This window comes from Camelus bactrianus, chromosome 7 (assembly GCF_048773025.1).
Source record: "Camelus bactrianus isolate YW-2024 breed Bactrian camel chromosome 7, ASM4877302v1, whole genome shotgun sequence".
In the NCBI taxonomy this organism is placed as follows: domain Eukaryota; kingdom Metazoa; phylum Chordata; class Mammalia; order Artiodactyla; family Camelidae; genus Camelus; species Camelus bactrianus.
The window spans coordinates 35,662,501-35,689,958 of record NC_133545.1 but is presented as its reverse complement, the minus strand read 5'-3'; the positions used below and the strand labels follow the sequence as shown (position 1 = coordinate 35,689,958).

Genomic DNA, 27,458 nt, shown 5'->3' with positions numbered 1-27,458 from the left:
CTAGTTAATTTTTTAACTTATATGTTATCTTGAGTTTCTGAACCATCAGGGAAGCAACTAAGAAAGCAAAATGGAGACATGCTGCTTGTCCTCCCTAGGGTTCTAGTCTCTAAAACTCGTTGCTGGAGACTCCTGTCCAGAACAGTTACTGAATATGCAAATAATCACTTGGCTAGAGGAAAGGGAATACACAGGTATGCAGTTTCCTTACAGTGCGTTGGGAGAGAGCGCTGTCCTGACTCTAAAGAATTAGAGCAACTGTCAGCTCTGATGGTAGAGTATGGTGAAAACAATGTATACTCTGAAGTCAGACACACTTAAGTGGATTAGAGTCCTGGTTCTTTTACTTCAACTGATTTCGGCAAACATGCACTGAGTGCCTACTGTATAAGTCAGCCACTACTAGGCAGTAGTGACAGAGATGAGTAAACTATTATCTTGAAATGACAGAGTTCAAAGTCTAGTTGGGGCAAATCACTTAAACATAGAAAAAGGAGACAAAAGGGTGCACTAGGTCAGGTGTAGTACAAAGTTACCTATTGTTTGAAATTAGATCCAGTTAATGGAAAGTTCTTGATCAAGATTTGCCTTTTGTTAACAAGTTTAAAGAACTACTGCTGTAAGTTGAAGAATGCAGCCCTTGTGTCTATTTTCTCTTCTGTCTCAAATTTCATTGACAGTCCTGAAACATGTATTTTAAAAGATAGAATTGCTAACAGTGATGAAAAAAAAAATGAAAGTCTGCTATCAGTAGAGCAGAAGTCTTGAGGCACTGCAATCATGAATCAGAGCTAAAAGAATACAACCCAAAATACAGGTTGGAGAAAAATATCTCAAATGAGATTCTTTCGTCTTCAAAGAGATCCACAGAAATTTTCAAGTCAGAGTCAACAAATGCAAACGAGGCAACCATTGGGCTAATCCAGTAAAGGTCTTCCTTCAAAACAGCTAGACTATGTGGGGGTTGCTGCTTCTCCACTTACACTGCCCACCAGGGAGAGCCCTGGGGAGAGTGGGCTGGACCGAGAGACAGAGCAGAGGTGGAGATAAGACTCTGCCTTCGGGTGGCAGTGGGAATTAAAAACAGGAAAGGAGCAGCAGATGCCAGCATTTACCCCTAAATTAAAGCCAAGGCACGAGTTTCTGCAGAGAATGTTCTGACACAGGGACTCCCAGAGAAGCATTTGGTTGGCAGGAAGAATGGAGAGCCCTACTCTGTTCACTTGGCCTCCTGCCTACTCTGCCCATCCTCATCCCTGGGGCCCTTCCTCTCAACAAACACCACTCATCCATTATCAGGGCTTCTAGTCACAGCAGGAAAATGAAAATTCTCTTTTGAGAATGAGAATAGACTCTTGACCAACAACGTTTTAAGTCTAAATTCTCAACTCAAGATAGAAACATAGTTTTAAATCTTCAAAATTTCAAGAGTTAATAGTGTGAAACAGAGGCACTGATATGAAGACAAAGGAAATGTGCAAGGAAGCTGAATTAATGGGGGAAACAACAAAAAACATTAACAAAAGAGAATTCATAAATGTTATAAATTGAGACAATTCTTGGAAATTAAAAAGAAAACAGCAGAAGAATTGAATTGCAAAGTGGACATGAGTAAAGAATGAATTAGTGGTCTAAGAGATTCAAGGAAGTCTTGCAGAATTCACTGCAGAGGGAAAAGTACACTGACGTGGTTTGCAGAGGTTGGCTCCGATGCTAGGCAGAAAAAAAAAAAAAAAAAAAATTCTCTGGGGCATTGTCACTACCAGCAAAGCTAGTGTTTGCTCTGTATTTCAGAAGCTAAAGGCCAAGGAGGGGTTTGAAACACCAGTCAAGGAGGGTTTTAGTATTAATTGGATGGGCTTTGTATTCTATAGGAATTCATTTTATGTCATGTTATTTCTTTCTCTATGTTAAGGTTTCATGGCTGAAGCAGAGAAGGAGAGCATGGGCGTTTGCCAATGTGATTGGACAATCAGCCTCCACCATCCACTGTTCACAATCCTTTTCTAAGATCAGCCAGACAATTTATGAGATGGATGTGAAAGGCCTCCTAGGGTGGGTTATTTCTAAATGTCTTCTGGTGGATGGCTGTATAATTGATATAATCTGGGACTCAGAATAGCTTTCCTGTACCTGGTACCCTAGTGAGGAGGAAAAGGCAAACTCAAAATCTCTGCTCTACTGGGGCTCGTAACCCATGGTGGATATAAAATGCAGATGTTGTGTTTTATTAGGGAAACTGTTAATTTTATGACAGCAACTCTGAACTGTTTATACAATAAAAAAAGAAAACCTCATAGAGGAGTTTGCCACAATTTCACACCCCGGGGTGATGCCTCTGCAAATGTTATGGGAGTGCTCTGGAAGATCGTTAAAGCAGAGCTGGGTCGGAGCGTGTGTCCCAGTGAGCTACCTGCCAAAGCTGAGATGGAGGCTGGTCTGACTCTATGTCCCCAAGATAGATCTTATTTGAAAGAACTTTCTCTGATATGATAAACACGTGCTTTCTCCCTAGACTGCTTATGTGAATAAAGGTGATTTTTAAAAAATGACAAAATTATTTAAAATTACTATGGCATGGGCACTTTTAAAAGAGGTTTACTATTTGGAGAGGGGCATGAGCAGCCAAAATGGGGATCACTTTTATTTTGAGACATTTTGTGGAAAGGGATAGGAAATTGATCAGAGAATAAATTTCAAAATCTCTAACTTGATGAGGTTTTAAAAGCATGTATAAAATGAGACAATGTTGTTTGTGATGATTTGGTTAAGGTAGGAATTATTGACTGGTTTAACAAGACTCTAAAATTTAAAATAGGTAAATTTACAGCTTAAAACTCATTTCAGAACAAAGTGTCCTTCAAGATTATAACTGTCTGCAGGCACTCACACTGCAATTCGCAGTGACTCAGGCTAATTCCTGAGACACCTGGGAGATTGTATTCATTGTGGCTGGCAACAGAACGATCACGGAGCCTACAAGCCTACTGTGTACCAGCTGAATTGATGAGAGTCCTTAAGTGGAAAGAGAAATTTGAAAAGTGTTAGGACCAGTATTCAGATGAGATGTTTTTTCTGGGAAAAATTCTAAACTAGAGGTACTGCCCATTTTTATATGCGCAAAGATAATGCAGAGGAAGAAACAAATTAATCAGATGAATTTCGGAAGAACTACACTACTCTCCCACAATTTTCTAAGGCAAGAAGTAAGAACGCAGGGTTTTAGTGAAGTGTCTGAGGGGGCCCGAAGATTTTAACAGTTGGGTCAAAATTCCAGTGATTTTAAACTTTCAGCAGTCTGAAGGCAGACTACAGCTGGATTTTATATTACATTCTCCAAAACTGCTTCAACACTTGTTTGCTCTGTGACCCTGCATCTAACTACAATTGTTTCTGTTAATAGCAGGAGTCCACAAACTGTAGCCCACAGGCCAAACCTGGCCTGCTGCCTGTTTTTATAAATACAGTTTTACTGGAACACAGTTGTGGGTGTATTTTCTGTGACTGCTTTTGACTTGTAACAGCAGATCTGAGAAGCTGTGGCAGTGCTCATATGGCCTGCACAGTCTAAAATACGTGCTATCTGGCCATTTACAGAACAAGTTTGCTGATCCCTGCCTAAAGCAACCCATAACATGATACATGCTCCCTGAAGATGCTTGTTCAAACTAGGATACAGAGTTGTGGATAACCATGTGCTACAAAAGACAAATGAGTCCATCAGTATAGATAAAACTCAAATCAAGCTAGAGTCAGCTTTGTTGTGAGCCTGTCCAGTGGGGAAACTAAAGCCTGCTGGGGTCACTGTTGTGACACTGGCCCTGTTACAGGGAGTACCCACAGATATTCCAGTTCCCGGCACCATAGCTATAGGAAGTTTAATTCTCTGTACCTACATAATTGTGATGCAGCATCAGCAGACTGGGTACCAGCCTGAGCCACTGAAAACCCGTGTCTCGGGCTGCAGTCAGAAACATGACATGAGCATCATTTTTCACAAATCTCACTGTAGCTGGCGAGCAACCATCCTTTTAGCATCATCACATCAGCATAAAGGCTGGCCAGGAACAAGATATATCATTTTAGATTTGTATTTCAAAAAGGTGAAATATTTAATAAATAGAAAAGAAATATGATTTCCTATGAAGAGTAGAGTTTGAGACTGACACGTTTCCATGAACCCCTAGTTATGTGTGGATCTGGTACCAGATCTTAAGAGACTTGTTTTGAAGGGCCATGCAGGGTAACTAAACATCCCCACTGGCTGGATAATGAGGAGGATTTCTAGGTTAACACTAGTAAAGTTCTGGGCTAACCAAGAAAAAATAGTTACCCTAGGACCACTCATTTCAGGCAAAGTTTTTCTTATAGTTACCAGAAGTGGGGGTGTGGGGGTGTGCAAAAGAGTTAGAGGGATGAATTGGGAGGTTGAGATTTGCAGATACTAACTACTATATATAAAATAAACAACAAGTTTCTACTTTATAGCACAGGAAACTGTAGTCAATATCTTATAATAACCTATAACGAAAAAGAGTATGAAAAGGAATATATATACGCATATGTCTGACTGAAAGATTATGCTGTACACCAGAAATTGAAACAACATTGTAACTGACTACAACAAATTTTTTTTAATTTAAAAAATTAAAATAAATTTAAAAATAAATAAAACAAAGTTTTTGAGGAAATTAACATCAGCACTGTGGTGGCCTGTCATTTCCTTTTTCTCTTCTTTTTGATTTACAACTAACCGGACTTTCATAATCCAACACTAGTGTCTCTGCACAGTAGACCGAGACACCCAGGAGATCTACCCACCTGTGCACCCAAAGGTGGGTGGACAGGATCTCAGAGGAGGATGTGGATCCAAGGGAGTCATAGCCTGCCCACCCACTCCACTTGCCACCAAAAGGAAAAAGTTAATCTGGAGAGTGCAAAACTGAGCACTCATGGGAGACAGAGAATTTGTGGAGGTGCAGCCCCCACCTGACAGGAGAACTCAGCAGGTCATCAGAATAGGATAGAGACTAAGTTTGGAGGCAGAGGAAAAGGAGGAACAGGCCAAAGCAGCCTTGCAACCCAGACCGACCCTGCAACATGGTGAGATTGTGGTGGTGGCACTGGTGGCAGTGGCTACCTCTCTGGCAGAGAAGGTGCAAAGTGAGTGAGTAGCATGAAAAGGCAGGTCAGTAAGAGAAACCAAAACCTTGTGTTATAGCACCATCTTCTGGAAAATAAAAGAAAGATTTCTAATTGCCAGACTGTTGAACTGTTAGAATCAAAATCTTCCTTCCGTAAATAAGAAAGGTGTTTGCTACTTCACATGCAACAGCAGAGGCACATTTCATCAAACACTGTGAAAAATCGTGGTAGTATAGTGTCATAAAAGGAAAATGACAATTTCTCCAGTGGCAGAGCTCAAGTACATGAACTATTGTGATCCAACTGATAAAAACTCAAAACAGCAGTTATGAAAAACTGCTACAGGAAACCAGCTTTTTTCAACCAGCTACAGGAAAATTCAGAAAGGCAAGCTAATGAACTCAGGAATAAAATTAATGTACAGGGGGAGTAACTTTATCAAAGAGATTGAAATTATAAAAAAGAACCAAACAGAAATTCTTGAGCTGAAGAACCCATGAATAAGATGAAGACCACATCAGAAAGCACTGGAAATCGGACTGATCCAGTGGAAGAGAGAATAAGTGACCCGAAGGATAGAAATTTAGAAATGATTCAGGTGAAAGAGGAGAGAGAACTAAGATTATTAAAAAGTGAAGAAACCCTTTCGAGAGCTATCAGCCTCTACAGGGAAAGCCAATACAAGAATAATGGATGACTATAATGTAAAATACTGTGTATCTGGAAGTTTCTAAAGAGTAAATCTTTAAAGACTTCATCACAAGAAAGAAAAACTGTATATACTTAAGGGGACAGGAGTTAACTAGACTTACTGTAGTGACCATTTTGCAGTGTGTATAAATATCGAATCATTATGTTGTATACCTGACACTAGTGAAATTATTAGTTCTATGTCAACTATACCTCAGTAAAAATTTTAATAAAAATAAATAAAATTAGGAATGATGACATTAGATGAACCTGGTTCATATTTGTGTCTTCATCACAAAAACACCCCATTTAACTAGCTATTTACTTGTCTGAGATGATATATAAGAGAAATATATATATATTGCTCTACACTAGAATTTGACACAACATTGTAAAATGACTATAACTCAATAAAAAATGTTTAAAAAAGGATAAATATATATTTTAATACTATCATAGCAATATCGAAACTTTGTGGTCCTATCCTGACTCCTTCCCTAAGATAAACTCGAACTGATTTAGTGATGACAGTTTACTGGTACAGATGACCATCTTTCTAGTAATGAGGAACTGGAAGAGCAACTGTAAATATCTACTGATTTTATTTGCTTTGGGTTATGCTTTTTCCAGAAAAGCAGAAGCAGAGGTTCTTTGAATGCTCTACTTCCTGGATTGGCCCTGGAGAAAGAAGTGTGAATATGTGAAAAGATAGCATTTCACATCTTTATTTCTGATTGTCATGCACCTATAGGACATTTTTGGCACTAAAAAATACTTATAATGGACATAATACTAACACTATTTTACAGGGTTATCTGAGGACCATATTTGAAGAAAATACTTATTGAGGGTATAAATATTCAATAGATGCTAGATAATAGGATTATTAATCATTAATGCAACTCTGACTAACATATTACCAAGTAATAGCAGTATGACTGTCTTGGATACATACCCAAAGAGAAGAAAAACACTAATTTGAAAAGATACATGCACCTCAGTGTTCATATGAGCGTTATATACAATGGCCAAGATATGGAAGCAACCTCAGTGTACACCAAAAGGTGACTGGATAAAGAAGTAGTGGTTTATATATACAATGGAATACTACTCAGCCATAAAAAAGAATGAAAATTTGCCATTGCAACAACACAGATGGACCTAGAGGGTATTATGCTTAGTGAATGCCAGACAAAGACAAATACTGTATGATATCACTTTTATGTGGAATCTAAAAAATAAAACAAATGAGTGAATATAACAAAAAGGAAACATACTCACAGATATAGAGAGCAAATTAAATCTGTAGATTGCCTTGGACAGTATGACCATTTTAACAATATTGATTCTTCCAATCCAGGAGCATGGGATCTTTCCATTTTTTAAAGTCTTCTTTAATTTTCCTCATCAATGGTTTATAGTTTCCTGTGTATAATTCTTTCACCTCCTTGTTTAGATTTATTCCTAGGTATTTTATTAATTTGGGTGCAAAAATGTTGAGTAAACTGAAAACCAGGCAAGATTTTTTGTTTAAATGAGAATGAAACTTTAGGGGCTGCTAAAGGAAAGGTCCATTGTAATTGTCTTTTAAAATTCTCTGGGAAGAGTGGGCTATTCTCAGGGAAACTCTCTGAATCTCTCACTTGAGGAGCGAGGGTTCGGTAACTAAGGAAACCATCACTGATGACGAGTTCCAGGGTGGGGCTCGAACAGGTGGGCAGGCTTCCTGGAAGTGAGGAAGCCAAATCTAACTTCAGCTACAAGGGGTGAGCACAGATCCACTAAGAGGGAGATAAAGCCAAATAAGTCAAGAGCTGGGTGTATGTAGAAATGGATGGTGAGGCAAGAAGCTAAGGCTAAGGTCAAAAGAAAAAGTCCAAGAAAAAGTCCAAGACTGTAAACAGGATAGGGAAGCATGAAGCTTAGATTAGGTGCTGTCCTGACTTAGCTTTGAATAAAGATTTTTGGTAATCCAGTTACTAGATCTATATGGTGTTTGTGTGTGTGTATGTGTGTGTGCACGCGTGTGCGTGTGTGTGTGTGTTTGAAAAGTATTGGTGAATAAATACATTGAAAATTGAAGTTCTTCTCCTATGCTCGAAGGCTTCTTGCCTCAGTCAGAATACCATTAGATTTCTTTTCTATAGGAATGTGGTCTCCCATAGTGCAGAGGATGATGCTCTGTCTCTAGAAAAACAAGTTCTGCTTTAAAAATGACACCATGAAGCCTGTTTCTCAAGAATTACATAGGCCTTGAATCTAGTCCCTTGCTGAGAGGAAGTATGGATCTGAGGTGCATTTATGTTCCGCCATGAAATTCATTTGTCACTCTAGCAACTGCTCTGAAATGTCTTATAATACCCTGCCATGTACATAAATAGAACTCCTCATACTATGAGAAGCCAGGTGAGTGACATTAGTTATTCCAACAATAGAAGTATTACGGTGTAGACTTCTGGGTGGAAGCCTCAGTTTGAATATCAAGGCATCATTACCTTCTTCATCATTGTATTGTTGTCACCACCATTACTTTCCCACATAGTGATATTTCTTTACAGGTGACAGTTTGTAATTAAAGATAGTGTCTGAATGCATTAAATGGTAAAAACTTTAGACCTCTGCACTGGTGGGGATGCTTGCTGATCTCTGTTCCAGAACACTCTGTATGTGGAGTTTGAAATTCGTGGAATACCTCAGAGGGAAAGTGCTGCTTTAGACAAAGTTCACACTTATCATAAAGCAAATTTAAAGAAATTTACAGTGAATGCTTAGGCAATTAACACATTGTCTTAATTAGCAGAAAGAGGCTCAGAGAGTCTATACGGTTTTTCTAAGGACACTCAGTTTACAGGGCAAAGGGAGGAACTTGAATGCAGATGAACTTCCAAATCCCTGTGTTCTGCTGTGAGTATTGGAGTCCACATGCTAATTCATGTGGCTGGAAAGTTAAACTGTGGCACAGATATCTTGGACATGTTACCAGAGTGAAGATGAACAATATGTATTAGACATAGGTTGTGTGGTTTTCATCCAAGCATTCATCAAGGTCGCTGCTGGCCGTATTGACATTCTGAAAGCACAGGCTGTATACTTGGAGAATAGCTCTAGCTGAAGGGCACACACTAATGGACTGGTGCCCAACTGGAAGCTTTCAGGTGGCTGATGGAGGCCTCAAACCTCTGTTGTAGTCTGTTGGACATCTTGAGTGAAGGTGTAGTGGTCAGGTTTAGGATCCGAAAAGTTCTGGAAAAGCCTGGAGCAAGATAAAGTTTAGTAAAGAGCAATGCAAGGGTCTTCTTTTGGGTCTAACAGCACAGGATGGTGGAAGATGTGCTTGTAGGCAGCTCTTAAAGAATGCACCACAGAACAGACATCACTTCACAGGTCAGAGCACACTGAAGGCATTAGGTGCCATTCTGGACAAACCCTTAAGAAGGAAGAAGTTAAATAAACTGAAAGGTCTTGAAAGCAGAGTGGCCAGGAGGGTGGAGGAACTCAAAGCCATGCCACACTAGTATTGTTTTAAGAGAACACAGCTCCAGGCATGGCGAAGAGAAGACAGCCTGGACAGGTCATATGACATCAGTACTTGCAGTGCTGTTGTGTAGAGAAGGGGTTCAGCTTCTTCTCTGTGGCAGAGGGGCAACTGAGCATGTGGGCAGATGGTATAGTGAGACCTTTCAGCTTGTAAGTGAATGACTTCAAATGTCAGAGCTGTCAGAAGATGAACAGGTAGAAACTGGATGATTCCTGGGAACGGTGTTTCCAGTATTAGCGCATGTCTTCAAACACGGAGATTCTGTGCTTCACACATCCCTCCCCTATGCTTTAAATATTTGACATGTTATCATCCCAGCCTCATTTTCACATGGGGTCCCAATATTGGAAATCATTCCTTTTATGTGATTAAGATGATTTTGAAGATCTGCAGCAGAGTTCAACCAGAGTTTACTTTGCATATTGCTTTAATAGGTAAGAGGTGGAAGCTCACAAATGCCATATGCAAATTTTTTTCCTAATAAGCTCTAAATATGGATTTGGAGCTAATTTTTCTGGCACTTATTTCAGTGGAGATGAAGTGCTGACCAAACACATTTCAAAGTGAGGAAGAGGGTGTGTTAGCATCATATCCAGGAAAATGAGCAGGAGCATGCAAAGAATTTGGAAAAGGACATTCTATCTGAAGCCTCAAGAAGGAAAAGTGACACCCCTTATTGGAAATAATAGAACTGTGAAAATAATTAGTGTTAAATCACATATAGCACTGAATTTCCAGTACAGATCATTAAAAAAAATAAACTTCTGTTGTTTCAGTAAAATGCATAGACAGAAAATTGCACAAATTTTAAGAGTTGAAACAGATGAATTACCACGAGCAACCACCTAGATCAGGAGATAGCACAGAAGTCCCCCTTCTTTCAGTTACTCCTGCCACTTGTTCCAGAGGTTACGACTACCTGACTTCCAGTATCATAGGTCAGCTTTGCCAGTATTTAAACTTTGTATAAATGTAATCACATAATAACTTCTTTGTGTCTGGCTTCCTTTTATTAATATATTATTTGCAAAATTCATCTATGTTTTTGCATGCAGCGTTACTTCATTCATGTTCATGGTAAGAGCAATTCTATACAGTGCACTTTTTTGATAATACACTTTATTTTTGATTGGCATGTGGGATGTTTCAGATTTGGGCTGTTATACCTACTGCTGTTAGGAACATTCTTATAACATTTTTTTGTACACATACATATGCATTTTCCATCGAGTGTTTACCTAGGAATGCAATTGCTGGTTCATGAGATAAGTGTATGCTAAACTTTAGAAGTAAAGCTTTAGTTGGGCCACGTTTCCATTCCTAGCAGTATGTGAAAATTCTATTCACTCCAAGCCTTCTGCAACTTTTGGTATCATGAATCTTTTAAATTTCAGCTATCTGGTATACAGTTAGTGGTATTCCACTGCAGTTCTTATTTGTAGTTCCCAGATCGCTAATAAGGATGACCAACATTTCATAGGTTTATTGCAAAATCTTTTGCAAACTACCTGTTCATATATTTGTGTATACTAATTTTATTGTGTTATTTTTCTTATGGATACATATTTGATGTGAGTCCTTTGTCATTTATACGAACTACAAAAATCTCCTCCCATTACATGATTTACCCTTTTACTCTCTTGATGACATCTTTGCTGGGCATAAAATCTTATTTTAATGTAATTCAACTTATCAGTGACTTTTTAAATGGTTAATGGGCTTTGTATCCTTAAAAAAATCTAGTCTAAGTTTATAAAGATATTCCTCTTTGTTATCTTCTAGAAATCTTACTATTTTTATCTTTCACATTTAGATCAACTCTCCATCTGGAACTGAGTTTTTTTTAGCAGTGTAAAGTAAGGAGCCAAGATTCATTTTTGTTTTCAGTCAGATGTCCCATTGACCCAGCCCCATTTATTGAAAAGATCATTATGTCTTACTGCTCTGTGCTGCCACCTTTTTTTTTTTTTAATATAATTTAAGTATCTATATATGGGTGGACTAATTTGTGAACTCTATACTCTTCCATTGCTCTATTTGTGTATTATTGTTCCAATATTGTTTCATATTGTCTGAATTATTTTGGATTTAAAATGAACCTTGCTTTCTGGCAATTTAAATCTTTCAAGTATGTCCCTTTTTCCAATTGTCATTGACATTTTAAGGCCTCTATATTACCATATAAATATTCAAATCAGCTTGTTAATTTTCACGAAAGTACTTGTTACTATTTTGATTAGAAATGCTTTGAATATGGGTCGTTTGGGGGAAGAACTGATGTATTTATAATACTGAATCTTTTTATCTGAAAGCAATGTATATTCTTCCATTCACTGAGGTCTTTAATTTCTCTTGATGCTTTATATTGTCCTACATAGAAAACGTACTCATCTTCTGTTAGATTTATTTTACTGTTCTTTGATGCTAATTTAAATAGTATCATTTTAAAAGTTGTATTCTCTGCTTGTGTGTTGCAAGTATGAAATGTAATAGATTTTTATAAATTAACATGTAACTACTGGCTTCACTAAATTAACAAACTTATTCTATTAATGCGTCTGTAGAGTCTCCGGAATTTTTACGTATAAAATCAGGGCTTTTGCAAATAAAGACAGTTTCACTTCTACTTTTACAATACTTAAAACCTTCTATTGATTATCTTGCCTCATCACACTGGGTTAAGATAGATCCTAGATTAGAGCACAATGTTGAATAGAATTCTAGAAGTCAGAGGTCACTCTTGACTTACAGAGTAAAGCTTTCAGTATTTGCCATTAAAGCATGATGTTTGCTGTAAGGTTTTGCAAACATCCTATTCTTGGCTTGTAGGTTTTCTTTTTTAAAATCCTAAATGGATGTTGAATTTTACTGATTGATTTTGCTGCCTCTATTTGAGATGATTATGATTCTTCTCCTTTATTCTGTTTTTATGGTGAATTATATTCATAGATATACCATATATACATAGATAAATCCATATATTCACATATACATAATATGAATTATATTCATATATATCTATGAATATACATTCATAGATTCATATATATCTATGAATATACATTCATAGATATACATGTTATACCACCTAGCCCTCCCGGAATAATTGTCACCTGGTCATAATGTATTATCATTTTTAAAAATCTTTTCTTTCAATCTTTTCTTTTAGGGGAGAAGGTAATTAGGTTTATTTATTTATTAAATGGAGGTACTGGGGATTGAACCCAGGAACTCATGCATGCTAAGCACCAGCTCTGCCACTGAGCTATACCATCTCCCACCCCATCATTTTTATATGTCACTGGATTTGCTTTGCTAATGTTTTGGGAAGGAGTTTTGTGTCTAAGAGAGTAAGAGAGTTGGCCTCCCTTGGATCTTTTAATGTAATGTTCTTACTAGTACTTGCTACCACAGTTAGGATGCCCTCAAAATATGACTTGGGAAATTTTTCCTCTTTTTCTGTGCTCTGGAATACTATACATAAGATTGGTTTTATTTCTAAATGATTAGAGGAATTCACTAATAAAACTGCCAGACTTGGAAAATTTTTTTCAAGGCATTTTAGTTACAGATTCAATTTCTTTACTACACGTTAAACTATTTGTATTTTACATTTCTTCTTGTGGCATTTTGGCAGTTTGTGTAAGTTATGGCTTTGTAAACCATTTCATCATTTTGTTGAAATTATTAGCCTAAAGCTGTTACAATATCCTCTTGTTTTCGTTTTCTCAACTGTGAGATCTGTATTTAAATCTCTCCTTTGAAAAAAAATCATTCTTGATATTGTGTTTTTTCCAGCTTTTTTTCTTTGATCTCTGATCTGTCCTTCAGGGATTTATCAAATTTTAAAACCAACATTTAAAACAAACAACTTTTAGATTGATTTTCTCTAGTACATGTTTGTTTCTTATTTTATTTTTATTATTTATTTCTATTTGCACCCCCTAGGCTTTTTTTTTTTAACTTGTGGCTTGGATAATTTATTTCAGCTTTCCCTCTTAACATAAGCTTTTTAACATTGCATTTGTTGTGTTCTGGAAGATTTGACAAGTTGAATTTTTATTATCATCCAAAGAAAAAAATTTCCTAATTTCCATTTGTAATCACTTTTTAGCATTTGAATTATTTAAAAGTATATCAAGTACTTTTCATACATAAGAAGTTTTTAATATTATCTTTTTTGTTATTGATTTCTAGCTTAACTGTATTCTTACTACAAAATGTACTCCATATAATTTTAGTTTTTAGATCTTTGTTGAGATTTCCTTTACACTCATCACTTAGTAAATTGACTCTGGCATTTGATGTGAATTTTGCATTTGCTGGGTATAAGGTATGTAAATTAGGTGAAATTTATTGATGGCATTGTTAAAAATTTACTATCACATTTGGAATTTCTGTCAGCTTGGTCTACCAATTACTAAGAGGCGTTTGTTAAAATCTCCCTATGATAATGAATTTTGCCGTTTTTCTTTTAGTTGTGTCATTATTTTGCTTTATATATTTTGAAACAACATTATTAAGTGCAACAAATTTAGAATTGTAACATTTTAGAAAGATTAAATATTTTATCATAATGAAATTCCCCTTTTTATTCCCAATAATATCTGTTACCTCACAGTCTAACTTCTCTGACAAATACATGAAATATACATAGCTCTACTGAACTTGAAAAAAATTTTTTCATATTATGTATTTTTCATTCTTTTATTTTAGTGTCCTTGTGTTGATTTAGGTGTGTCTTTTTTAATCAACATTGAGTTGCATGTACTTTTTTTTCATCTGGTCTAAAAAACCTTGTTTTATATATTATTACTATATTAGAGTGTTTAAAGATACCCTCTTACTCTTTGTTTTCTATTTGTCAACCCATTCTATATGTCTTTTCCTTTCTTTGGGACATTTTTTGGATTAGTAGTTACATTTCTTTTTTTTTTTTTTCTGTTTTATCTTATTTATTATATGTTATGTTTTTATTATTTTAGTGACTACCCTAGAGATTACAATATTCTAGACTGATTAAAGTCTAAAATAAATTAGTATTTCTACCACCAAAAGAAGATTCAGGGATTTTAGAACCCTTTAGTTGAATTTACCTTCCCATGTTTTACTCTATTATTGTCATGTATGTAGTTTCTCCATATATTTTGAACCTCACTAGGCATAACTGTTGTTATCACATGTCTTCAAAACTTATTTAAGTTTATCCACATATATTTACTCCTTCTTTTACTTCATCTTAGCATGGAGTTCTGGTTTCCATCGTGGATACACTTTTGCTCTTCTTGAACAACTCCTGTGAATTCCCTTAGTTCATGCTTGTAAGTTACAAATTATCTTACTTTTGGTTTGTCTGGAAATGTTATATTTTGTCTTAAAAATAATTGATGTATTCATTGGGTAAAGCATTTTAAGCTGGCACTTACTTACTTTCATAATTTTGAATATGTTCTTTCGTTTTCCTTGGGTTCCATTGTTGAGAAGTGTGTTTCTACTCTTATAGTTGCTCATTTAAAAGTCATTTTCCCCTCCAACTGAGGATTTTTTTTTCTTCATTTTTGGTTTTTAGCAATTTTTCTAGATGTACCTACGTGTGTATTTCTTCACTTCTATCCTGTTTGGGGTTCATAGTGCTTCTTGAGCCTATGTCTTTTTAAAATTATATAATTTTAAAATTTATTACCTCTTTAAATATTGCTTCTGCCCAATTCTTTCTCTTTTCTCTTTCTAGACACCAGTTACAGTCATGTTAGCATTTTTCCTATATTTTTCTATATTAAAAAAAATTAGATCTTTTCCTGTGTCCTTTTTCTCTCCTCTGTTCTTCAATCTGATATTTTCTACTGACTTATTCTAATTCTTATTTTCTGGGTCTAATATTCTATTAGCCCTCACTGATTGGGTATTTAATTTTAGTTATTTTATCTTTCAATTTCAGAATTTCTGTTTGATTTTCAAAAGACAGATTCCAATATAAAGTATATAATTATATTTCATCTAATTTCTTCAAACTCTTAATCACAGTTAGTTTAAAGTCCCTCAATTTTGTATCTCCTTTTGCATCTGTTTCTATTTTCTATTATTTTCACAGTTTCAGTTAGTCTTTTCTTCTGACATGTCTGTTAATATTTACTGAAATTTGGACATCGTACATAAAAATTTGAGAGCTAACTTGGTGATCTGGATAGTGTTATCATCCTCCATAGGATGATAACAGTCTCCATAGGCTAGTTTTTGGGGGGTCAAGGGGAGGCTGTTACAATGGTGTTGAATCCCCTAATCTGTTCAATGGTTATCTAACTACCTAGTAATTTAGTTGATTTGAAATTGGGCTTCAACCTTGTGATGGTTGATGGCTCATGCATTTTCCTAAGGTATCGACCTGCAGGGGTCTCACCTGAAATCTTAAGGTGACTATAAGGGCACCATCTCCTTGGCGATTTCTTTCTGTACCTAATTTTGCCCCTGTAACCTAGGTAGCCTTCACTTCTGAGCTTCCTGCTACCCTTTTCTGCTCGATTTCTCTGCTTCTCAGTGACTAGTTATAAACAGGAGAACCTTAAGTGAAAAACAAGAGTCGAAAATGAGGTTCAACTTTTGTACTTCTCCTCTCCAGGGGATTTGGTTTCTTCAGGTTCTCATTGCCTGGCCAGCTTTCTAAAGCATTCAAGCCAATAGAATTTATATGCTATCCTTTTTTTTTTTTTAAGTTGTTCTCAGAAGGTGGGTTTGTCTGTAATAGTCTTCTCTACCATTACTAAAAATTGAAATTCCTCCAGCATGAGTTATTTTGTAGTATATAACATTTTTACTCCTATGACACAGAGTGCACACCTGCTGAAACTGAAGACTTTTCAGATGTCTGGAAAGTCTTTTCCTTGTAACTGAAAAAACAGACAGGTGCATTTATAACATTCTGTTTGAAATGAAAAATGTGAAAAATAAGAAAGAAGAACTGCAAAATGTTTGCCTAAAATATTAGTGTTCCAGTATTGCAAAGGAGACCAGAAATCGTGTGAAATTGCCAAAGTTAGAATTCTAATTAGGACCTTTAAAGAAGACAGAACTCAAGGGTGGTACAATTTTGATGCTCCTATAATTTTTTTTAAGTGCAGAAATGTCAAATTAGAAATTGGATATTTAAAATGTTGGTATTTCATAAACTAGCATTTTAAACTCATAGATTTCTATACATTATTATGTGATTTATAACATAATCATCATATTTATAAAATATTAATTTCTAGTGTTGCATAAAATGGTAGGCAAGTTAGAGCAGTATGAGACCATTATTTTTCTTTCAATATTTGCAGTGTTATCTTCATGATTGTGGGTATAGCTTCTTTTGAAGATAACATTAGGGGTCTGAAAAATGAGACTGAGAACAAATACCCTCCTCCTTTGGCACTCTAATAGACTCTGGTTTAACTATCCTCTGTCTTAACTCTAATTTAATAAGCTGAGGTTAGTGTCATATTGTAGTCAATATTATCTATCAATGACAGAGCTAATCAGCAAAATACATCATAAGTGTAGTAGTCCTAGGTCCCCACTAGGATACAGAATAACTGTAAATTTCCTGAAAGGAAATACTATACGTATGTTCTTCCACCCTAAACACAGCACAGTTTATCTTCCCTTTTTGGTTTTGGTAACATCACTTCTTTTTTTTCCTGTTCTCTACAAAATTTAGTTTGAATAATTTTTTAAGATGGACTCTTATTGCAGACCTAAAACCTTAATAACTATTTCTTGACAGTTGGCCTTCTTGTGATTTTGCAACTTGGACTGTTCATCTTCATAAGCTTGGTTTTTCAATGCTAGGACGTTTGAAATGGTCTTGAGGTTTTGTGGTTGCTGGTGATGCTTTGCGGAACTTAGAACCCTAGCTTCCTTTTGCTTGGTGAGCTTGCCAGTCCCTTTGAGTGCACACAGATCATGGAAGTGCCCCAGCAGCCTTGCTGTTAGAGAAGAATCCTGTTTGGAAGTCAGACAAATGGCTCAACTCTGCACCTTCTCTTGAGAACTTGGGCTTTTTCAGGTAAGTGCAAAAGACTTGGGGCAGGAGGGGGCATGTGAATGGAGGTTATGCATAAAGAGAGCACGCCGGACTTCCCAACGCAGTTCTAATTCATAATCTCCAGATAATCTTACTGTAAAAAACAAGGTTATTTACTCTGACTACCAGTCCTCCTTTATAGAAAGAATTGTTCAGTTCTTCCTGTGTAGTTTACAACTACTCTGAGGGTGAGACTCAATTTTTATTAGTACTTAAATACAAACAAACATGGTTCCAGATTCTATCAAAAAAAAAAAAAAACTTTGGCTAAAAACATCATTGAAGTCTTTAGGGGCTCTAGTATTGCTTGTACATATTATTCAAAAGTTTATCTTTTAAGCAGTTTTATTATTTTTTATTATTAAAATTTTTAAACTCTATTATTGGTAATACTGTCATATATAGTTTGAAATCATTCTGGCAGCCCTACTCAACAGAAGAAAGCGATCCATAACAATCAGGTACTTTGAAATTTCTAAAAGAATATATTCGAAATAGCGTATGTGATTGTGTGTTAGTGGCTATTATAATTCTTTGCATTTCATTTTTACAGTACTACACGACAGGAGGAATCTGAAAATACCTTTAAAAATCACTGAATTACAGGTTAACAACAACATCTGTTCAAATAGTTTTACTTTAAATAAATTCCTTTCATGCCATTATTTCCCTTTCACGAGAAGTATTGCATTTCAAACATGTGGAATGGAAAATAATGGAAAGTTTAAAAAATCAGTCAGTAATGCGCAACCTGAGTTTGAGAGCTCAGTCGTGCTTCTTTAACAAATTTTTCATATGATTTTGAGTAGGTCACTTATTTCTCTGAATTTCAACTTCCTGCACAACTGCACAATTACTTACCTAAGAAATCATTTATTAAGTACTCCAGATTTACAACTCCTTCTTTTCTTTCTTATTTGGTTTAAATCAACCAATCAGTTAGTCAATATTTTAATCGATCAATAGGAGTAATGAGAGATCAATGGATGAAGAATCAGGTGGTCCTCTGTTTTCTAGTAACTGGCTGAGTAATTTGGAAGATATTTTTTAACTATTCTTGGCCAGGGAGTGGCAAACTTCTTTCATTAGGACTAGATAGTAAATAGTTTAGGTTTTATAAACCAAGAGACAAAATTGAAGATAATACACATGTTCTTACATAACTTTAAAATGTAACCATTTGAAAATGTAAAACCCATTCTTAGCCCCAGCTGTACAAAAAGGAGAGATGAGCCAGATTTGGCCCAAGGGTCATAATTTTCCAATCCCTGTTCTTGCCAATTATTTTCAACAATTATAAAATGGAAGATTATATTAGATCATGTGACCCCAAAGGAGTTCATGGACGAAACTTAAGGTGATCCACCAATCCCCTAATATTGTATACAAAAATCTGAATGTTTGTAAATATATGCTTTTTTAATGGGAAATTAGTTCCACAGATTTCATCAGATTTTCAAACCCAACTAAGGTTAAGGATCACGGGACTATCTGATTTATAAAAGTGCTTTCCAAATCTAAAATTCAGTGAAATGCTTACTGGGTGTCTTCTATGTCTATGTTAGTACTACAAGAGATGTTAGCACGTTATGACTGAAATAACATGTCAAAAATATTTTAAAGAAGATTTGATTATGCACAAATCAGTGACATCCTTCAAAGTAATGTTCTTTTTTTTAAATTGAAGTACAGTCAGTTACAATGTGTCAATTTCTGGTGTACAGCACAATGTCCCAGTTATGCATATGCATATACATACATTCATTTTCATATTCTTTTTTTATTAAATATTATCACAAGATATTGAATATAGTTCCCTGTGCTATACAGAAGAAATCTATTTTTCAAAGTAATAGTCTTGAGAAAAATTCTGTAATTGGTCAAACATTTCTGAAAATATTACTTTGCAAAGTGTCTTCAAATCTAGTATGAGTTATGTCAAAATATGCACCAAATACTCTTATTGTCTTACCTTGTTTTTGATGACAATGATATTATTTATGATACTCATAATCAAATTTAATCTAAGCAGAGCCTCTGTCCTAAAACTATGATGTCTTTAAGGGCACGAACTGTGCTTTGTGCATCTTTGTATTCTGGAATAGTGTTTGTCACATACTGAGTACTCACCAACTCTGGAATGAATATATGAATGAATGAGCGAATGAAAAGGTAAAGACAACATGACTGAGATTACGTACCATAGATACTGAAGGCTTAGAACCCCAAATGCTCTAAAAACAGTAGTTGGTAAGTCCAAAGATTGCTTTTCTTTTCAACTTTGGATGTAACTGGGGTTTCAAAATTCTTGGTCAACTAAAGATTGCAGTTCTTGGGGATTAGGTCCTTTTTCATAAAGAGTAAAGTTTGTTGAATTTCATTCACATATTACAGATTTTCTAGTAACCTGGCCTCTGGGATGGGTGGAGGGGGGTACCTGGAGAATGGAGTTCTGTTACTAAATAGCAGCCCTCTCAGCATCTGAACCCTTCCTGCTCTATGACCAGGTAGGAGGTTGCACCAGCTGGAGCCTTACACATAAATGGAAAGTTTTCCTGGGCAATCCAAAAGTTAGAGCTAATGGAATTTAGGATATCCCTGAGCTCCCTGATAAAGAAGTTCAGCCTGACCTCCAATGCCTGTCAACTGATGATGCCACAATCTCAGCACCGCTGGCTGGGGAGTCCCCACAGCTGCGTGGGGTGGGGAATGACCTGAGATCCAAAGGTACCTCCCCTCTCTCTCTAGGAATAATTTTACTTTCTGAGAGAGAAATTCAGTCTACAGTAGCTGGTTTATGACTCATTCACTTCTTCAGGGAAATTTTAATCTTAAGATTTTTTTAAAAAATTTAAGAAATGTTAATGAACAGCCTACACAGCTTCGTGTCTATCTGGTGTTATGCTTGCAACAGCCTTACTCAAAAGAGTGCATCCCACTTCCTCCCCTCCCTTCACTCCTCCTCCACCTCAGAAACTGTGAGGGAAATAGCAACTTACTGTTCACTTTGGGGTGTAATTACAGAGTGTGCCGGTGCAGTATCTGTGCATTAAGTAGCACCATTTGTTCAGCTGCTTCAAGGTTATGCTGAGGTCATATCCCTGGATCTCTTTAGGGACTGAGATTAGTCCCAGATAGAGTCCAACGACCAAAAGCTTTATACATGGAACCTCAAATATGTAACTCATTTCCGTTCCTGGTTCAGGTTCTCTCTTAAGTGATGGCAGGAAGCTCAGTCCACTCCCGAGGATTTCTGGGACAGGGTTTACATGTTCTACAAATCCAAGACCGCGGGTGCCCCTCACTCTGATTTATCTGCAGATCTCTGCCCCTCTCGGGTCCACTATATTCCAATAGGTGGACAATGCCCCTCCGGTTCCTTCTCAAACACAACTAATTGAATCTGTGACAAACATTTTTTCAGCATACTTCTTCTTAAAGGACCAGGTAATCGATATTTTAGATTTTTTCGTGTGTGGGTCATACAACTTCTTTTGCAACAACTCAGCTCTCCAGTTGTAATATGAAAATAGCCAGAGCTGATACATAAACAAATAGGCTTTGCTGTGATCTGATAAAAACTTTACAAAAACAAGTGGCTGGCCCATGGGTGTGGTTTGCTGGCCTATGAACTATATTGAAGGCTTGATAAGAGCTTAAGAAATCACAATTTTTAGAGAGAAATGAAAAGCTAGAGATCACCTGTTAGAGGCATCAATACTTCTTCCTGGAGGTTTCCTACAGCCATTCTCATTGGCGCTGGCTTGAGGCCATGCTGCCTGCCACGGCCTACTTAGCATCCTGGGCAGAGGTCTTCTCTCCTCCTTATCTTTACATCCACAGATTCAGGTGTCTTCCTCCCTATGTTAAGCCCCAGTTAGAGGATGTCAAAAATAATTTCATATCATAATTGTCTCTGAAGAGCAAGGCCCATTGAGCAGAAATGTGATCCGTCTGGGTCTGAAGCACCTTCAGTGCTCCTAGTGGCATTCACCTTCCATCTGTACTGCTAAAAGGCTCACCAAATTATGCTCTCATGACTAAAAGGACGGTCTGCCCTAAAGACAAACTCTTTTCCTGTTTCTTTTTAAAATTTTGGTAAAGTATATGTAACATAAAATTTACCATTTTAATCATTTTTAAGTGTACAGTTCAGGGGCATTAAGTATGTTCACATTATCATGTAACCATTACCACTATCCATCTCCAGATCTTTTTCATCATCCCACACTGAAAATCTGTAACTCTTAAGCAATAACTCCCCATTCCTCCCCGCCCCAGCCCCCCAGCCCCTGGTAACCACCATTTTACTTCATCTCTTTGAATTTGACTATTTTGCTGTTCACATAAATGGGATGTCATATAATATCTGCTATTTTGTATAAAAAGCGAATTCCTGCTTCTATTCTTAGAATCACATGAAAAAATAAATTGTCTGCCCATTCTGGCTTCCATCTATCTCTGGTTTAGAAATATTGGGGTCTAGTCTGAGAACACGTGCTATAAACCTTTCATAAATTACATCCTACTATTCTCCAATCTGTTTCCTCCGCATCAACTATGAGGACATCTCATCTTTCTCCAGATGCACATTGCTCATCATTTTCTTTGGAACAGTGTGATCCATGCTTTTAATGCCACCAAGTTACAAGGGTTTTAGGAGTTCTGGGCCATGAACTGGGGCAGAGAAATTACTTATTTCTGTTATGTCACAGCAGGTACAGTGGCACTCATGCAATTCACTGTAGACTCCATAAACGTTATTTTAGTACAGGTCTTATCATTTCCTAAATTATAAACTCTTTGCAAAGCTTTGATCACATCTAGCACAGACTGTACTCTATGCAAGGGCTTCATTTAGAGAAACTGTAGTTGAGATGTGAACATGAGATTCAAGAATTAAGGAAAAAATGGTCACATTCATCAATTCCCTCCCTCCTTTCTCCCTCTCTCTTTCTGTCCATACTCCATTAAATATAATCTATCCTACAAACGTCTCTACCAAGAGCAAAAGTGTTGAATTGGCCTGTTTCAAGTCTCTTTTCATGGAGAAAATTGGACGTAACTCTAATCGAGTTTTCAGGAAAAAAATTTTAATATTAATAGAGGGATTATTATACCACTTCACTCTTTATAATATTATAGATAAAGAGAAAGATATACAGAAATATTCAAAGATGTTTATGACCTCTGCTTTCCAGAAGACAATAATATAGTTGGAAAGACACAATTTATCCATGTAAAACAAATGCAAACATCGTAAGTCGTTATGAGAATCTATACTTGCTAAATGCTTTGTGGCTTATAAGGTGGAGGTAAGTATGTTAATCTTTATTTTACTATCAATTTTTTCTGAAAATTTAATTAAGAGAACTTGAACGTTTAATGTTGAATTTTCTTGATGGGAAAATACCTGAAACAGACCAATTCTAAGATTTTTCTCTTGGCAGAGACATTCATAGAAAAAAAAAGTGGTTAGATAATAATTATTAGATTACATAAAAGAAAAAAGAATGTTGAGTACAAATCATTAGTCAAATGATGGGACAGGTCACTAGTTTTCTAGGACAGGTCTTTTAATACCATTAAGGCTTTTTAGGAAAAATTATAGTTTTATCAAGAATGTTAATTGCTTTCCAGAAGAACATGGTGAATTAGATTACACAGAAAATCTCTGTTCCAGGCCAGGTTTGAGACTGTTTTTTCTTTATATTGAAAATGACAAAATCAAGGCTTATGGTCACTCGGATCCCCTCGCAGACCAGGAGGTTGAGTTTTGTCTTCAAGTCCAGAATTTTCCCCATCAGCCTCCATACTCAGGCGTGAGGTGCAATGTGGACTCTGAGTGCTCGGGTAACTTAGTGAGGAGGGACGTCCCTGAAGATGGAGAGGTTAGAAGCTCGAGACTCTTAACTGAGATTTGATGTATGGATGAAATTTGGATAAACAACGAGGAATCTGACACCCAGTTACATTAAAGTAGTGATTCTCAGGGTAAGTCTGTATCGGAATCCCCTGAACTACTTGTTAAGGACACCAATACCAAGGTCTCCTGATAGATTCTGATCCAGTGGTCTGAGACGGGGCTCTGCACATTAGTGGTTTGGCTGGCCTCCCTGCGTGATTATGAAGACTTGTGGCTAGGGGGTTGGTTCTTTCTCATCCCAGTTTCCTAACCTTGTATTTTAAGTGCTAATAGCAAGGACATAACTAACAGCTGCTCCAAGGGCTTAGGTCTAAGAGAAGGCGGAATAAAGAGTTTCTAAGATGTTCAGCAAGACAATTTATTCATCCTGGTCCCAGTGCCCAGCACTGGGTGATAAATACAAGGGAGGCTATCACAAGCGGAGACATAGGCTTTATTCCTTACTAGGCTGGCTTACGTTATAAACATGGTGATTCTCTCAGCCATTATACACTTCTAAGTGACACACACATCTGCCAGGCCCCAGACTTCCATCAGCTTCAACAAACTTCAGCTTCTTGTGTCAATAAAAGATAGATCACAGTATCTAACTCAAAAAAGAATTATGAGGTGTGGATCGAAAGAAATAACGTTTGAAAATGCCTAGGACATAGTATTACTTAATAATTATTACTCTTATTCCCTCCTACCACCATTGTACAGTTTATAGTTTTTATAATACAAATGAAACAAACTGAAACTTTCTCACAGTCCCCTCTGTCAACGACTTTCAGCCAAAGACCACAGAGACACCTGTAGCTGGACAACTTGGGTTATGACTCATTGCAGGGACAGAGAGCATGGGGAACCATAAGTTCCCTCAGTATGGTGGTGTTAGGAACAGTCTGTTACAGGATTTGGGCTTTGGTGGGGTGTCTTAGAGGAGGGTCTAAGGATGTGGGGGTTCGCTCTGTACTGGATGCTGTCAGAAGGCAGAGACAATTTTGACTCTGTGAAGAAAAAGAGCATTGTTGTTATCCAAGAAAAGGGTGTTTCGTATTTTATAGCTGGCCCGGTTACCTTGTTTTTGTCTGTGCTCAGACAAAATTACACATGGACCTTGTTTTGTCTCATTTTTATCTGAGTGACTGTACCTGAATGGCTCCTCTTTTCTCTTTCTCTCTTCTGAAATGAAACAGAATGTAGGGGAAAAGCTGATGTTTATTTAAATGTTTATTTAATTGGAGAGACTGAACATTTTTTGAGCACTTACTACATCATAGTTAGCTTTAATCCTCCCAAGAATCATATATTGTCTACATAAGGTGGGATTTGAAGCCAGATCTGGCTGACTTCAAACAGCAGAGCCTCCGGCCTGGTGTGCTGCCATCTTGTTGAGCTGCGTTTTTGGCACCCCTAGAGGCCATAAATAAATTCCTGTGCATCACTCTAAATGTATCACCTTCAACTTAACTTCCAACAGAAAAAAAAATCCTTTGATGTATAATCAGAGACTGGCAAAATTTGTGTTGTTTTTAAAATACAACAACAACAACAGAAGACAGTAAGTATCTTGAGTTTTGTAAGCTATATAGTGCCCATCACGACTACTCAACTGCCATTATAACAGAACAGATGCACATGGCTGTGTTCAAATAAAACTTTATTTGTAAAATCAGTTGGCAGGTGGGATTTGGCCCTTGGGCTGTAGTTTGTAAACCTATGCTCTAGATTATAAGTATATATAAACAGTTAATTAAAAAATTATAACTGTGTAATAAATATATGTAAATATGAAAGGGTTTATTTCATCAAGGAGTTTGTTTATTTATTTTAAATAAACTATCAATTTCTGTTCATGATAGAGTCAGGATAGTGCTTCATGCCATTTGCTTCTCTGATCCTGTGCAGTGAAAAGTGGAGCTTGAAAGGCCAAAAGGCCTAACAATCTGTGCCCCCTTTCAGTATTCCTTAAAGGATAACTCTCGTTAGCTAAAATGAAGCTCAGAGAGTTGAGTACTTGTCCTCAGTTATCCATATGGCGGTAGAGCTGGTGTTAAGCCCCACAGTCTTTTCATTACACCCTATTCCTCAATTTTAATGAATTATTGAATTGATGGCTTGGAGGCATACGAAGATGCTTGGGTTGCTTTCTGACTCATCAAAAGAAGATTATATGATCAGAATAAACTTAATGTATTAAGTTTAATGTATTAAACTGTTACAAAATGTATTTTGTAACAGTTTGACTTTTTGAAAGATGAGGGTTAGGGGGTGAATGTAGAAACTAAGATTCAGTAACACAGCATCATAAGGGCATTATATATCCAGCTTCAACACCCAGTTCCCTTTTTATAGATTCCTCTTTCAGCAAGGCAGAACGTAGTGTCTGAGTTAAAAACAAAGATCACCTACCACGGCCACGTCACATTGTCTTCATCTGTGGCTTGAGGGTGGGAAGATGGGGTGAGGTGTATCACCAGAGTTGTTCTATGAAGCTCCCCAACCACATGCGATGCCATTGTTCTGGGTTAAAAGAAATTTTCAATTAGAATCTCCCATTTTCCAAATGTGCAGAGAAAATGCAGGTGTATATGGGTAACTGATGTGTATTTGTATGACTTCACATTTAAAATTGAAGTTCATACAATATTTTTCATGTGAGTTAAAGCCATCATATAATTTATACATTCACTTACACTGTTTACCCAGCTCTGACATATTTCTATGGGTGGAGCCCACTAGGCAATATTCTTTCTTATGGAAGAGTCCAACCAATGTTCTTCCTGTTCCATAAAACTTAATTTAAAGCCTACCTGCCCAGGAGATTTATGAGTAGCCCAGCCTGGGTGCTTCATTCTTCCAATCCAAGATTTGTACCCTCAGCTTAGACTATAAAGCAAAAATGTGGTCCCCAATGATGCATGAAACTTGGTCATTGTGATGGGACATTGTTATAGTAAATATACTCCTCTAAGAGTTCTATTTGAAAGCTTAGGGACAATAAATCTCACAATTCACTTGTGATCTAGCAACTTAAAAACAAGTCCTCCAAGTGTTTCCAATGGAATTGTCAAGAAGAGAAGATAGGGGTATTTTTCCAGAGTTCTTTTCTTTTCCAACCTTTTATTATATATTACTTTGTGACATAATAATAAGAATATTACTATTATATAATATTATACAGTAATAATAAGTACAAATAAATAACAATTAAGAAAATAGTAGTCTATATATTTTTTCATGTGATTGAATGGGTTGTCACAAGAGGAATGGAGGGGATCTTCCCTTGTGGCCCAAGCAGAGACCTTTGATAAGCACGGTCATCTCAGCTCAATCCTGTCCCCCTTTTATTTCACCCCCTACCTAGAGTTGCCAAATTTAGAAAACAAAAATACAGGACTCTCAGTTAAATCTGAATTTCAGATAAATGTTAAATAACTTTTTTTAGTATAAGTATGTCCCAAATATTGCATGGGATACTTATACAAAAGTAATTATTTGCTGTTTATCTGGATTTCAGATCTAACGGAGTATTCTGTATTTAATCTGTCAGCTCTATACACACAAAAAAGCCTTGTCTCAGTTTTAACAAAGTGAATTTTCTGGTTTGATAGAATTTTATTCAATTTCCTCTTCAGCCATATATGAGCTCTTAGGCAGCCTACTTAACCTGGAGGTAATAATTCATATTGTAGAGAGTTGTCATAAGGATTGCAAGGACAGAATGTAAATAAATTGCCTGGGTTAGGGCCAGGAATAGGCAGCTGTTCAACAAACATTGGCCAAATGTTTATTTCCTTTTCTTCCTTCAACTTCTTTCAATTCTTCCCCAAACCTTTCTGTGAAGAATTAGGTGATGCTCCCTTTTCCCTCACAATAGGCTGTACCTATTACAGCATTTACTATACATGACTTAAGGCGTTTTGTAATAATGACAACATAGATATATTAATTTCTTCTTTCCTTCCTTCCTTTCTTTCTTTTTTATTAGAATTTGCCTGATACAGCATTTTAATATTTTTCTTTCAATCTTTCTAGGTTCTTTTATTTAAGATGTGTCTAAGTAATGGACTTCTAATGGATTTTTAGACATAAGTCTGATAATCTTTTTTTCTCCT

General features: G+C 36.4%; 2 protein-coding genes across 8 annotated transcripts in view; one reads left to right on the top strand and one right to left on the bottom strand.

Moving 5' to 3' along the window:
- GPR141 (G protein-coupled receptor 141) overlaps window positions 1-27,458 on the top strand; it is a 169,145-nt gene that overhangs the window by 104,593 nt on the left and 37,094 nt on the right. For 2 of the 7 annotated variants that reach the window (XM_074367226.1, XM_074367223.1), the window contains one exon: window positions 14,617-14,694. The exons of 2 other annotated variants lie outside the window; for them this stretch is intronic. Coding sequence is in view for 1 of the 5 variants with exons in the window: in XM_074367229.1 (XP_074223330.1) it covers window positions 14,617-14,685 (69 nt within the window). In the remaining 4 variants the exon portion in view is untranslated. 3 more of the 7 variants (XM_074367229.1, XM_010947655.3, XM_010947654.3) reach the window with 3 other exon arrangements.
- The window catches only part of LOC141578146 (uncharacterized), a 5,085-nt gene continuing 3,499 nt past the window's right edge, over window positions 25,873-27,458 (bottom strand). The window contains exon 1 of the mRNA XM_074367222.1: window positions 25,873-27,458. This exon is cut by the window's right edge and continues 3,499 nt beyond it. The gene's annotated coding sequence lies outside the window, so the exon portion shown is untranslated.